This window comes from Numida meleagris, unplaced genomic scaffold (assembly GCF_002078875.1).
Source record: "Numida meleagris isolate 19003 breed g44 Domestic line unplaced genomic scaffold, NumMel1.0 unplaced_Scaffold202, whole genome shotgun sequence".
Taxonomy (NCBI): domain Eukaryota; kingdom Metazoa; phylum Chordata; class Aves; order Galliformes; family Numididae; genus Numida; species Numida meleagris.
The window spans coordinates 754,900-769,633 of NW_018363819.1; the positions used below are offsets into that span (position 1 = coordinate 754,900).

At 40.7% G+C, this 14,734-nt stretch overlaps 1 protein-coding gene across 3 annotated transcripts in view; it reads left to right on the forward strand.

Moving 5' to 3' along the window:
* The first annotated feature begins 4,632 nt into the window (after positions 1 to 4,632).
* The window catches only part of RAMP3 (receptor activity modifying protein 3), a 70,812-nt gene continuing 60,710 nt past the window's right edge, over positions 4,633 to 14,734 (forward strand). For all 3 annotated transcript variants that reach the window (XR_002433852.1, XM_021382277.1, XM_021382278.1), the window contains exon 1: positions 4,633 to 4,981. Coding sequence is in view for 2 of the 3 variants with exons in the window: in XM_021382277.1 (XP_021237952.1) it covers positions 4,648 to 4,981 (334 nt within the window). In the remaining variant the exon portion in view is untranslated. The remainder of the gene's footprint in view (positions 4,982 to 14,734) is intronic.

Sequence of the window (14,734 nt, forward strand, 5' to 3'; positions counted from 1 at the left end):
AGAAGGAATCTCCAGCAAGAGACCCTTCCTCAGTGGCATTCAGCCCTTATATGAGGTCTAAGAGGGGTGGAGCCAGGCTTCACCAGTGCTTCCAAGGCTGACAGGGTCTCTTCTTCCAGGTGCTCAATCAATGGTTTAAGCTGTGAATCAGCAGCTCCCGTACAACCACATTTTTCTATACATGATTATGGAACTCTCCCATCTAAGTTGTGTCTGAGAATCTTATCTTGCTCAGCCCTAAACCCAGTCTTTCATTTGTCTGAGAAAGGTAATTGAGCTGTTTCCATGCTAAGGAGATGCTGTCCAGTTCATAATTGCAGTGATTTGAGTCCATGTGTGGAATCTAACTATGGTCTCTCCCTGAACTAAAATAAGTTTTACTGCTTTCCTTTGCAGGGAAGTTTATGTTGTTACCACGTGTTGTTTCACCAATCTTTGCAGCATCATCTGAATTTCAAGAGTTACAAGAAGGTTCTTGAATATTCCTTCAGACTGCTGTAAAATTATTGATAATTCAAATCTTGTAATCTTTTCATATAAAGAGAAATTATAACAATATTGCTATTTTTTAAGAAAAATGTGAAGAGATTTCCATCTCTCTTCTTTTATGTTTATCTTTTATTTTCCAAGCTGCAATCTACATGTTCCTTTCTGGCATTTCCCAAGCTGCTCAGTGAATATGAAATAAATAAGCGCATTTCTGAGTTAAAATTCAGGGCAGCTAGGACATACCTGACAGTGGAGTGTTTTAAAAGCCATAAATTATTTTTGGCTTTATTTAGTTTGTAAGGAATAGAACATACTGTGTATTTTATTAATGTTTACATTACAAATGAAGGCATTATTTGTTTATTGTGCATTAGACAATTTACAAAGACTCTTTTATGCTGAAACTCCTCCCTGATGTACAACGAAGAATGGTAGTGTGCAACAGGAAGGAAAGATCACAATATGCAAGGCATTAACTTAAATGCAGCCTTGTGATGGTCTTTCTGGTATGATAAGTATGGCTGGAAATCAGCTTCACATCTTAGTTCTTGCAGAGCATATCTCCTTGAAGAGATCCTTTTACACTGCTGACAGAACAGGCACATTAGTCGGGATAAGGGTGAGAGAATATGCTGGTGATCTACACCCACTATAGCTGCTGTTTATCCTTTTTACTGCTCTAGGGACAGTGCAACAACCCCTGGGCATGGTGTGGACTATGGAAAGGGGCAGGCATGTTGGTGGAGGTTTTCTTGGCTGTTTTGCCCTCCAGCAGCAGCAGAGGTGATGTTGGCTGACTAAGGAGGAATGCTGCCTGCACATGTTACAGTCTGGCATGTGAAGCGCTTGCTTTTCCATGGAAGGTCTGTACCTGGAGTCCTGGTGTCAACTCCAGCTGATACTGTCTGTAACTGGATTAACGTAAAGCACTACTCTTAAAGAATCTTTCTTGTTTCCAAAGAGAGCTATATAGACCTGGGGAGATGAGAGGGCAGGGAAATAAAAGGCCACTTTCTTTCACAGTAGATAGAACACAAAACACCTAAAAGGTACTTCAGTTTCTCCCTGGAAATCATATTCACTTTCCTCCCATCTCCATCATGATATTAATGTTATTAGTTGTAGGCATTGTTGTTAATGGTGCAAGTAACCAAGTAGCTTGAAAACTTTTTGCATGAAGACAGTTATTGCATGAAGACTTTCATACTAGAAACTTAATGAAAGAATAATGTGATAGCTATTATTTTAGAAATAAGAGAATAATTCTGTTTTCTTCAGACCTAGTTGATATTTTGTGCTAGTGGGAAGGCTGTCATGTAACAGCTGGGCTTATAAAATAAAATGGTTTTAGATACAGCTCAGCACCTCTGAAATTGAGTGCCTGTTGAAATATGTACTGACTGGTTCATTACTTAACTATGAACACAGTAGCCCTGCTCAAATCACAGAACACATTCATAAGTGTCATAAAACTGTGAAGTTTTAGAATGCTGGCAAAATATTTGTGTTTTCTAATCCATGTCTGCTCTTACGTAAAATATGAAGATCCTTACATGCAAAAATGTCCTTTTTTTCCACTTTGGTTCTGATTATATAGGCATAAAGATTTTCAGCTCATCAAATTTTACTAACCTAAAATCAGTTTAGCTTTTCTGTGCAGCGTGGTTTTCAGTTCATAGGAAAAAGCCTTCTTTTAACTGTGTCTGCTAACATTTTTGCACATTTCCTACACTGGTGGTAAAGAAGAAAACATAGGTATGAAATTATGGAAGCAGAATACAAGGGAAGGAATTATTTTAATTATCTGGTGCCTTTTATCTCCTCTTTTTAATTGCTAGAATAGGAAAGGCATATTCCTAGGGGCACTGAATGAGAAAGCATGGTGACCTACTTTAACTGAAAAACAGAGATGAAGTGAAGCTACTCTTTCAGACCTCACAGGAGTGAGCAATTCTTTTCAAATATGATTTTAAAATCTTAATGCCAAAATGTTGCATTAGGAAGAGGAGAAGTAAACTTTCCAGCCCATATCCAACAAGATCTCTTTCTACGTAAGCACATAGGCAGTCTATCTGGGTCATGACTGCAGGCTGCAAGGAAAGGTGATGTTGGCACTACTGCAACTGAGGGAGAGAGTCTTAATGAAAACCTTAAAACATCAGAAGTTGCTCTTACTGATGGTTCTAACCCTATGATAATTTTGTTCATGGATTCACCTGCACATCAGATGTCATCATTTTAGTTCATGTTGCTGAAGATATCACCTAGCACAATGGCCTGTGGTTTACTACGTGACTATCTCTAAATTAGTTAATTTACCTATATATTTTAGCTATTTTTCTACCTTGAAGGCAGTAGTTGCACCTTGATAATATTTGTTGAAGCATGAAACAGGAAGTGCGTATTGAACCTTGCTAGTTGAAAGCAGTGACTTTCACACCTGAAACAGGTGAGGATAATGAATATAGGTGAGAAAACTGGTGGCATTATCTCTGTGTCCTATGTAACAGAAATGTTGATTATATACTGTATATTGTGAAATAGATTGTTTACTGCACATGTAAAGCAAATGTTCTAGCACTCCTGAACATCAGTTCAAATTCTTGAAAATACTAATGGTAACTTCAGATATTGCCTGTAGCAGATTTTATAAGGGAAATCAAGCTGACATAGATAGGAAGGACGCTATGTTAAGTATGTGGTGTATGGAGCACCCTGCATGTCACTGTTCTGTAGTTCCCTCTGGCAAAAGCGGCTTGCAAATGCTCCTGGAAAAGCAGAAGCAGCTGAATGATGAGCTTCCTCAGCTATAGGTTATTTATGGCTTACAGTATTTTACAAGATTTCCTCTCAGCTGAGAGGAAATTTAGTACACAAATAATAGAAAAAATTAATTATAATGACACACATCTGCAGAGCTATTTCAACACCTGGGATTCACAGCCCTCTCAGTGGCTTCCCAAGTTCTCCACTTCCTTCAGCCCAGATAACTGCATCTGTTGGAGAGCTGCTCTTGATGCACTGAGTAGCTTGCATTCAAATGTGCATGCAAGGCGCAAGTTCTTCTGCACTAGGGTCCCACTATCTGTGAGAGTTCGAAAGCAGCATTCTAGGCATTTAAAGTCCATGGGAGCAAAACAACTGAAAAATAAAGGCAGCTACATTCTTGTTTATGGCATGAAAGACTTTCTAAAATTTAGTTTTATGGTACGCTTGACTTTTAACAGTGATGACAATGATTTAATGTTTACTGAGGTGAATTGTGGCCTTTTATTCTTGAGGATTACAAATACTTTTAGCTTAGAAAATGCTTCTTTAGCAGCTTCTCGGCCTGGTGTTTCTTTGTGGAGATGCTTATTTCCTAGAGAGAGAAAGAACTCAAGGCCACGGCTTTTAAGTATTTACAAAAATGAGGAGCCTTATTCTTCCTGTGGACAGGGCCAGGCAGAGATGAAACAACAACACAAAAATAAATTAAGCATCTTTGTAAAGCTTGTGGCTGCTCTACTCTGGATATTAGGTTAGCTTTCAGCTCGTGTTCAGCTGTAGATAGTAAGTGAGTTACCATGTTGGTGCTGCAAGTGGGCTAGCACAGGTGGCTCTTCAGCCCCTCATGCCTTCAACCCACTGCTGAGTTGCAGAGGCAGGAGGTAGAGGCTGCTTCAGCTCCTGGAACAGTGGGAGAGTTCCCTGCTCCCCCTTTGGACACTGGTGGCACACACATTTCCTGTGGGTGTGAGAGCATGAATCCCCCTTTGATTCAACTTGTTGGGAGTGGTATCCCTGCTGTTTGCTGTGGCCTTTGGGGGCTTTGAGGCATGGCTGCACATGCACACATGCATACATATTGATGTATACACATGGGCACACACATATGAATCATACAGCTGCATACCTGCATGCATGTGGATGTACAAATACTCACACATGGGTGCACACACGCATGCACATGGGTGCATACATGCACACACATGGATGTATACATGTATGCATATGGATGTACCGAGGCATATGCATGGGTGTGCACATGAATGCACACACATGCACCCACATGGATGTACCCAGGCACACTCCTGAACACCAGCTGCACAGTGCCATACCCACCCGCACACTGACGCGCCCGCCCACTACTCACGCTCACGGAAAACTCACACACACATGCGCACGCTCCTGGCACACTCCCCCCTACCGCCACCAGCATCCCCCGCGCAGATCCTCGCAGCCGGCCCGGCCCGGCCCCGCCCCGCCCCGCCCCGAGAGCACCCTGAAGGCGGAGACGCTGCGCCCTCCCGCACCCGCCTCGCCACCGCCCGGGACCGCCCGCCAGGGCATGAAGCTGGAGTCTGCCCTCTGGGAGGGAGTAAGACGGACGTGGCATCGCACGGCTACGGACCAGTTCCTCATGTGGGTTCCGTGCTTTGCGGCCCCATCCGCGCTGGGATGGAGGCGTCTGGTCGCTACCGGCGGCAGCTTCCTATCGTGCTGCTTTGGGGTAAGTGGGACGCCGGGCCAGGAGCGAGGCGGGGTAGTGGGGAGCTGCTTGTCGTTCCTAGGCTTTCAGCCCTCACAGACGCGGGGCTGAGCGGCTGCAGGGCGGCTGCGCTGCGGGTTCGGTGCGGCTTCTGCCCTCGAGCAGAATCTCGCAGGGAGAGCTGCCCGCTGCAGTACGGTGTGTGCACCCCCCCCGAAATAGAGCTGAGCAGAGCTGCTTGCCGTTCTAGCTGGGAGCCCCAGTCCGGCGCCGCTGAAGCAGTTCCGAGCGCAGGAGAGGGGGAAGATTTTCAGCGGTAAAGGAAGGGTTAGTTCGCGTTAGGGAGGCTGAGTTGCAAACGGCCAGTGGTAGAAGTGCAGACATCCTTCAGACCTTTCACTTAAGGTGAGATCAACTCTATTGCCAGAAATACTTGTGTGGCTTATTTATTTATTTTATTATTTATCATCAGGCAGGTTGTCTTAGGACTCACAGATGCAGTATGTTGTGGTCAGGTCAGAAGTTTGTGGCAGATGTCAGCTCTGAACTTCACAGCAACCCCCAAGATGCAGCTAATGCATCTTGGATAGGAGAAAAGAAAATCAGGCCTTGTAGATTTAGACTGGTTGTCTGAGTACTTCATGAACTTTGCTCGCTTCGTACTCTTTCCAAAATACAAAGCTGGTTAACGCTGGAAATACCCACAGCTATACTGATAGTTACATTGACAGTGCACAGTAGCATTGTCTCGCTCTGTCTGTCACAAGAATGTAATATCAAATACATAATATAATGTCAAATACATACAGTTTGTGATTCTCCTTGTCTTGAGGACTGCTAAAGCCTTACCTTGATCACTCAGATTTTTTTCCTTTTCCAACTGTAAAGGAATAATAAAAAAAATGGCCAACCCCTGTCTTGGCACATGATGATTTGTGCAACCTTGAGCTTAGTGAACCAATTGGTAATTTTTCTGAGTGGGAAGACCTCCTGATGTTACTGTGACTCTTGCAATGTGAAATTACTTACTGAAGATTTTAGAGAGCGTGTAATGAGGGACAGTGTTGCTGTGGCTCTGAAAACTGGCAGTTATTTTTCACCAGAAAGAAACGGGTAAATCAATTGTACCAGACAGTTTTTGACTGTGCAATTTGCTTTCTTAATAACACTAAATAAATGGTTTTAAGGCTATCTGATAATTGATAATGTATTACTTTTGCTTTGAGTAGGAAAGAATTGATATAATTAAAAACTAAATTAAATCATACAAATTTCCTGGTAGAAAAGCCATTTGGGAACCCTGGAAATTTTATGACATGAAATTGAAGTTTCTGATAAATAAAGTCTTAACAGGTAGAAAAAAAATTCTTCAAGTAATGCAAACGTGTTATCAGTTACTTCAGGGAATTTTTACTTGTGTGTGCTTTTCTCCCCGTTTTCTAGTAGCTTCTTTTGATTAACCAAAGAGCCATAAATTCTCTGTAAAGTGATGAGTTGTCTGGGACTGGTAAGGAGTGTCTCAAATCAACCTGAGGGAATCAACATCACTTTGTGGACAGTTAGAAAGCATTTCTTTGGAGTTGTTTGCCTTCGAATGGGGGCTCCCAGGAGTGTTTATTGGCTGAAGACTTGACTTTGAGAGCAAGTGATTTCAGCTCCATACAGGAGACTGGGAGATGTTACCATTGTATCCTGTGAAGAGGATACAAGCTGGCTACTCCCTGCTTCCTCTTATCGGCTGATTTAAATGTGCAAAGTTTGGAAGACGGGGACAAAGGATTTCCTGCCGAATCCCGAAGCCAGAAGCTGTCGCTCTTTTGAGCAGGCTCGACCACTGGACAATAAGTAAGAGTTTGTACTTCCGTCCTAGTCTTCAGCTGAACAATACAGCTTCCGACGATCCACCACTACGGAAAACCAGAAGCTGACACCAAGACATCGCTGGATCGGATCTCTTTGCTTTGCTGTTTGTACATCAGTCTGTCTCTCTTTTCCCATTTTTTTCTATCTTTTCTCTTTACCTTCCTTTATTCTTTTACTCTTTGTAGTAGCCTTTGCCTAACATTTTCTTATCTATAATGCCTATTAATTATAATCAGCTAATTAGCCAAGTATTAATTGTTGTTAAGAAAGCTTTAGATAAATCGATGTGTATTATTCCTCCGAGTCTTGGATGGCTCCATCGCTATAGCGACCCCTGCTGACTAGGGGTGGAGCGACTCATGAAATAGATTTATCTCCCTCGAAACCCACTGTGGGACAAGAGTCCTCAGTGTTAGTGTTCACTGAATGCTGTAGGAAGCTTGTCTTGGTAGGGACTGGGACCTCAGTTCTCCAAACTCACACCACTGCTTTCTGCCTGTCCTTTTGTCTATGGCTTTTATAACATTGTTATTATGTAGAACCGTCTGTTGTATTGTCCCTCTTTGCAAAGATGGCAAAAAAGCAGCAAGTTTGTTTCCTGGAAGCCCAGAAATTACAGAAGTTGGATTTGCTGTGTTATGTATGCATGCCTGCTGGGACATAGGAATCTGTGAGCTGAGGTAGCTGACACATAGGCACATAACTGATACTGTTCCCATATTAAGTGTAGATGCTTAGAAGTTATCTACTGACTTTCAGTCAGGATCTAAGCAACCCAGAAGTAATGATGCATCTATAAAAACATTCTACCAGGTTCTTTTATTCCATTTCTCTGTATGGAAACTGAGACAAGGTGAAACTTAAGGCTTGACCAAGTTATTTAACAGAACAAGCAGGCCTTTTAAACAAGTAGTTGTTGTTATCTAACATTTTGCTCCTTCATTGTTTGCAAGATGTCTGCATTTCAGTGATATTATTTGTGTATGAGTTGAATGACTCAGTAAAGCTGGTTATTTTTTTAGATTCTAGAGAAGTCTTTGTCAGTATACATATGTATGCCCATATTGAGGGGGATTGTGTGATATTATTTGGATCAGTTAGTCCATGAAGATTTCAGAGAGTGGATATAGTTGTTCATGTTTTGTAATCCTGTTTCACAGAAGAATCTTCACTTCTTGGCCAGAGGTGAACAACCAGGCAGTTGGAGAGATGAGAACAAAGCCTGGCTCCAGGCTCCCATTCATACTATCTTTTTAAAATACCATATCTCATCCTGCAAACAATCGTGGAAAAAAAAAAAAAAAGCATACTAAAATCTGAATTCTGTAAGGTCCTGAGTTCCCCTTGCATTGAATACAGAGTCCATAATTCCTAGGAAATTTGGGCTCAACTGGGGGGGGGGGGGGGGGGGGGGGGGGGAGGGGAAGACAACAAATGGGAAATGAGATTGAGAACCAAATCAATTTGTGTGTGAGTGTTATTTCCTTATAAATCTATCATGCTGTCCTGCAGCTGTGAAGGGTAGAATGAAGAAAAACAGTGTGGGAGTGCTGAATTTAAGAGATCCAGGTGGATCTGTGAGTAAAACAAATAAACCTTTGCAAGCCAGAACACCTGATTTTTGAAACAGAACAGAAAATAATAATGAAGATTCTTCTCTACCAAAATGAATGTTTCATATTCTAAATGTATGATTTTCAACACCAGATGAATGGGAAAATAATTAGCAGACCTCATCAACATGGTTTCTGAAAGCGAAGCATAAAGTGTAAATGAAACCTGTATTCCAACTTGATGCTACATCCAAATATGCTTCCCACTCTCCATTGCCCTTTCTATATCTCCTGATTCCTTTTTTGGAGGAAGGTGTTTCTCTTTCACTGAGGTCTGCAGAAGCCATGGGAAATGAGTTCATGCTATGTGCAGTGCGCAATGTGACCAAGCAGTATTTACTGTTGGGGTTCAGTTAATCTGAAGTAGCTACGGGTGGTAGCACAGAGTATCAACTACCATTGCCAGCTTGTTTGGTTCTTGAAGCTGGCAGGGGTGACACCTCCATACTGAAGGTGGAAAGGAAGATGGGCTTTCCGAACCTGATTTATGCCAATGTGGAGATAGAGATCCAATCCTGAAAGCTATTTAGGCAGCAAACTCTTCCTCTTTAATTAGTAAGATTTCACTAGCCAAACAGTAGTTAGTTTTCCAAATGTCTTTGAGGTCTGAGGTCCTAGCTTTTGGGTTTGGTTTAGCCATATCTGCAAGGCAAATTATGGGAGTCTGTGGATCAAAGCTAGAAGTCTTTACTGAGGTAGCGAGGTAGTGCTGTAGGTATGGATATTCGCAAGCAGAGAGATTTTTAACAAAAGGCTCTCAAGCAAGACTGAATTGTATCAAGTGCAACTGCAGGAGGTTTTACTTCAGGAAATATTTTATTTAACCATTGCAACAATGCCTGTAGTCTTGTATAGCTTAAGATTTTTCAGTTTCTCCTACCTCTCTACTGGTAACAGAGATGATTTGTGGATTAGGCTAGAGGCAAATTAATCAAATTTCAATTTTTCTTACTTACAGATGGAAATGCATTGAAGGGGTTCTCTATAAAGCCCCATTTACTACCATCTTGCCTTGCTGTTGAAGTTAGTGCTTGGGAGAGAGATGGGAAGGAAGCAAACTGTTTTCATTTAAGGCTCATTAAGAATTTATTTTTCACAAATGTGAAAAAGCCTATTTTAATTCACCGCTTTTTATTTTAGCAAAAGCTGTAGTATGAATCATATTATTTCAGAATAGAGGTGCACTATTTTGTGGTTTGTGAAAACAGCCTGTGCTTTTTCTCTTAAATTTAGAGTCCCTTTGCAGATGTTAATATTTTCCATATTATCTCAATACAGGCCTGACAGAAAAAAGAAACCATTTTACTGTGAATGTACTTGTAGAACAACCTAAAAAGCTGCTTGAAGAACTTTTGGGTCATTTGGGAGGAAGATATGTGGGTATGAGGAAAGAAAAGAGTATAAATTAGAATAGGATTAAACCTTCTTTTCTAGAAATTTTCAGGCTTGATCTCTGTTCATATTTAGGCTTCCCTGGAACCAAACTGAAGAGAGGAAACAATTTTGTTCCTCTCTAAGGACTTTAAAAGAGAGTAGGATAGTGCTGTTAAAAATGACCTGACAGAAAGAATCCCAGTCTTCATCACTGGAGCATCTTGACATGAACTACTGTACTGGCTTGAGCAAGGAGTCTGTCTGCATAGCAGTTGCTGGCCTATATTTAGCTCTGGAATTGAGAATTTTGTTGTGTGAAGCAGGTGGCCAGATTCATGGCCTTTTGCGGAAAAGATTCTGCTTGTTTCAACCTATGCTCCAAGTGCGACTTTGATCTGAAGATAACAATGTGATGGGCTCTGCTGTGGCTGTAGCACAGCACTGAACTGACAAAGGCACATCTTGTTCGCATCTAGCAAGATTAAGCTGAGTAAGCAAAAGACTCTGCAGAAGCACCACACCCTACAATAAAGCATCTGTTTTATTACTTTCACAACCTAATAAATGCAACTAATTTGCCTTTATTTTGGAGAGCATGATTTGGGGAAAAATTCTGCAAGCAGTGTGAGAGGAAATACTGTAATTCACATTGGCTGAAGTTTTGTTTCCAGATGTTTTAAGTGATCAATTTCTTTTGTATCCCTTGGTGTGCAGAGAGATTATAGTCTTTAGCATCAATGTTTAGAAAATATTCTTGATTTTCAGTGTCTCAAAATATAGAGTTCTAGATGTAAAAGGATATGCTGCCCTCCTGCTTCATTTTAAAGAAAAAGAGAGTTCACAGCCATCAGTTGTTGTGAACAGGTTGGGAAATACTATGACAAAAATAACACTTTGTGAAGTCATTCAATCCTCACCAACAGGACATAAAATCCAGATTTCTTCTAAGACTTTAACTTGGAGAGTACTGGGACAGAAGAGGCTAAGAAATTGCTGGATTTGATTCACAGTCCTCTGTTCTTTTCTCTCCTTTTTTCTGTCGCTTTGTGCAATGAAGAATATTATAAAAGCTGTGTGAAGATGTCCTCATAGATGTGGATGCTCACCAAGTCCATGTGGGTGCTCATAGACTAATTGAAAAGGCTCAGCTGTCAGGCACTCTACAGTTCAGAAGTGAAAGGAACCCTTTTTTTGGAGGGTATCTCAGCGTTGGCATCCGGGCTTTTCCACCTGGCAGCTGCATAGGGCCGTGGAACAAATTTCTTCTTCATGTTTGCTTTTGGGGAATCTGCAGGTGTTGAACAGACCTTTCACATCACATCTCGTGAGTTTGTGAGCTATTCCAATGGATATCCACATATCAAGAACATAATTTATCCAATTTAATATTTGAAGAGGTTTAATTGTTTAGCAGTTGTCGGTGCTTGTCCTGTTAGAGAATTCTCAGTCAGTATGGCATCAGAATAGTAAGTCCTCTTTATTGTGTTTTACATACATCTTATATATCCTCCACTCATAAGCAGTAAATCCACTCACGGTTAACTGTCCTTAAGTTCTTCACAGCAACATAGATAACAAACAAAGGGTTCCTTAACTGTCCCAGATGTGACCACCTTAGCTGTGCATGCTAAGGGAGCATTCTGTTTACACTTTAGCCCTGTCTCCAGACTCCCAAGGCCTCATAGTGATAAGATCTACCAGTCTGTTGAGCTCCTTGTTGTTACATCTCCCCCCACAAGCAGTGTGTCATCCATGTTTACTATGTACATCACTAAGTTTATATTTTCAAGTGAAATATGAAAAAAGGGTTTTGAATTGCTTTCAGTTCTGGGGCACTCAAAACTGGTATTTTTGTGGAGTCATTGATTTTAATGCAGTGTGTATGAAATCACTTATATTCCTGTATTGTTTTTGTAAAAAAACCCGTAAATATATATATATTTAATAAGCTAAATTCTTACCACAAAATAACTCAATCTTAGCACTTACTGTATCGTATTTTAAAAGTCACTGAAATCTACTTTTTTGTTTTTAATCAGTGGACCTTGACTGGATTTACATTCAGGCAAGACAGTCTTTGTGATTAGGTTAATGTTGCTGCCGAAGGTATTTCCAGGAATATGTTTGGTGTGGAAAGTGTTATGCAAACAAACACATAGTAATGCACAATGAAATAAAGCTAGTATTGCTGGAGTAACTGTGGGTCCAGTTTCTTTTTAACCAGCTCTCTCATAAAGCGGTAATACCAAGGAAATTGGAGCAATGTGAACAAAAGTTCAAAGAGAAATGAAGCTCACAATGTTCGTGTTTTCTTCATATTTTATGAATTTGGAAAGAAATACTAATGCTCTCCATGAAATAAATTATATTTTTAATAATGGGGGAAAAATATCTGTATGCGTTACTGTTATGTTTTGCGTCTGGGTTTTACTTAAAAGAGATTCCAGCTCTACCTTTTTCTTCCTTTTCTATCAGGCCAGTGCAGGCCAGGTAGGCTGTATATTACTACCTCAGAAGGATGTTTGATACACTGGTCTGCTAAAGATTTTAGCATTGTATGTTTAGACACATTTTGGTTTTCTTTTTCTTCCAGATACTTCATAATTTATGATGTAATGAATTACAAAATACCTTGCTACTGATTTTTTTTTTCCAGAAACAGTTAAAAAACCTTGTAGGAAGTAGGAGATTCTCTGTCACTTGCAACCTTGAAATCTATGCTGGAAATATTTGTAAATAATATACTGTCATTTGTGTAGAAGTTATTGGCTTGGGGCAGAAATTATTGAAGGACATTTTTTTCCTACCACCTTTTGTATTGCTCTCTTATACACCCCAAAAATCTTGAGGAGAATTTTCCTCTTCAGACTTCAGGGAAAAACAAAACAAAAAAAAAGTGGTTCACCCCAAAATGAGATCAAAGCTATGGAAAATTTCAGCCTGAGAAGAATCCATCAGAGACAGTGAAAGTAGATAGATTTAGACAAGCTGTTTTCCAGCTTCACCGATCATGTTTGTGCTAAACAATAGAGAATAACAAATATTAGTCAGATTATCTTTTTTGTAAGAAAGATCTGAATACATAGCAAAGTGACCGGAAGTGTATGAAGCACTTTTCTCTAAGCAAGTGTGAATTAAAGCTCTTCACTTACTTCCCAAGACATAAACAGAGAGTTGTAGACAGGCTTCTACAGCAATGCAAGGAGTCTAGTTTTGTGCAAACCTAAGAAGTCACTAATAAAGTCCAAATTATGAAACTGAAGTCTAAACTGAGGAGGCAGTCACACAATCTCTGATGCCTTTTTTGAATAGCAAGACACAATTTATTTACAACTGAATTTATATAGACCTTTATTTGTGCAACCTCCCAAAAGGAGCTTTTCTTTTATTCCTAAACTTCTGAAGAAGTTTATAGTATTTATAGTGCATAAGTTTGAGAAAAAGCCCATGTGAAGAAGGTTTGGATAGTGTAACAATAGGACTGCTGTGCAGTAGGAAACTCTGGATGATGGATCAGTCATCACAGAGCTCAAAAAATATATGGATCTGAGAATCTTCTCGGGAGCCTGCTGCTTGGGGTCAGTTATGCTGAGTGCTTCAATATGACTCCACAGATATCAATGAATCTGCACTCCCTCACCATTCTTTTACTCAAGGGGATCCAGGGGATACATTGTAGCATTTTCCATACAGTGTTTACTTTCCGTATAGTTGTTCCCTAGCGATAAGACCCTAGGACACCCACGAGCTGTGTCAGCAGAGGGTTAGTTTGGGTGTTAGGGAGGGTGGTAGCCAGGATGGTGGTCAGATATTGGAACAGGCTCCCTAGGGCAGAGGTCATGGCATGAAGCTGCTGTAGTTCAAGGAGCATTTGGGCAGTGCTCTCAGACATAGGGTTTGAATTTTGGGTGGTCCTGTGTGGAGTCAGGAGCTGGAATCAATGATCTCTGTGAGTCCTTTCCAACTCAGTATACTCTATGGTTCTAGGATTCTAAGAACTCTGGAGTACTCACAGACAACTTTGGCTACTTTAGAAAAGCAACCTCATTATTGGATAGTCAACCCAACTTACTCTTTCATGGTAGGCATAGAGATCACTGAAAGAATGACTCAGTTGAAATTATGTTGATAAAATGACACAACGTGGTAAGTAACAGCATTAGGACAGGAGAACTACATGTAGCATCAAAAAAAGGTGGATACACAAGGAAGGGATGTCTTCAGGTATTCCATGGTTTTGAAGACTTCCTCAGGAGGGTGTGGGCTGTGTAACCCTTGACTGTGAAAATTTAATGGATCATTTCCAATTCTCAAGGTTATTTGAAAGGAAAGAAAATATCATTTAATCTCAGGCTACTCTTCAGGAGCTGATCAGAGACACTATTTGCCTCAAGGGACTGGTCATTCACACTTGGATAGGCATAAAGTCAGTATTGGGCTGACCTTATGTTTCCTTATTATAGAGAATCCTTATGTTTCATCATGTTTTCTTTTCTCATTTCCCGCCTCTTCAGCTAATGTCTGGCAGCTGAGTTACAATAATAATCACCCATTACAGCAAATAAATGCTTCCAGGTGAGCAGACGCTAGAGTGCCAGACAGGCCCTTGGTATGAACACCACATTTGGTAGATGTCACTGTTCTCTCATAAACTGGGAGAGTTCTCTCCGCTGTAATTGCAAGCTAAAAGGCTTTTTGGGTGAGTAGATGTGAACTGTGTTGCCTCATTTATTAATGTCTCTTCTGCAATTAGGAGATACATTTTACAGCTATGTTTTAGGCAGAGAGGGGCTGTCATGTAATACATTTCCTCTGGCAACATTACTTGAGGAAAGGGAGCTGGTGTGTGTCAGAGGTCCTCGTACTACTATTGGAATCAGACTGCACTCAGTGTGATGTTGATTTCCGTTAGTAGCTTTGGACA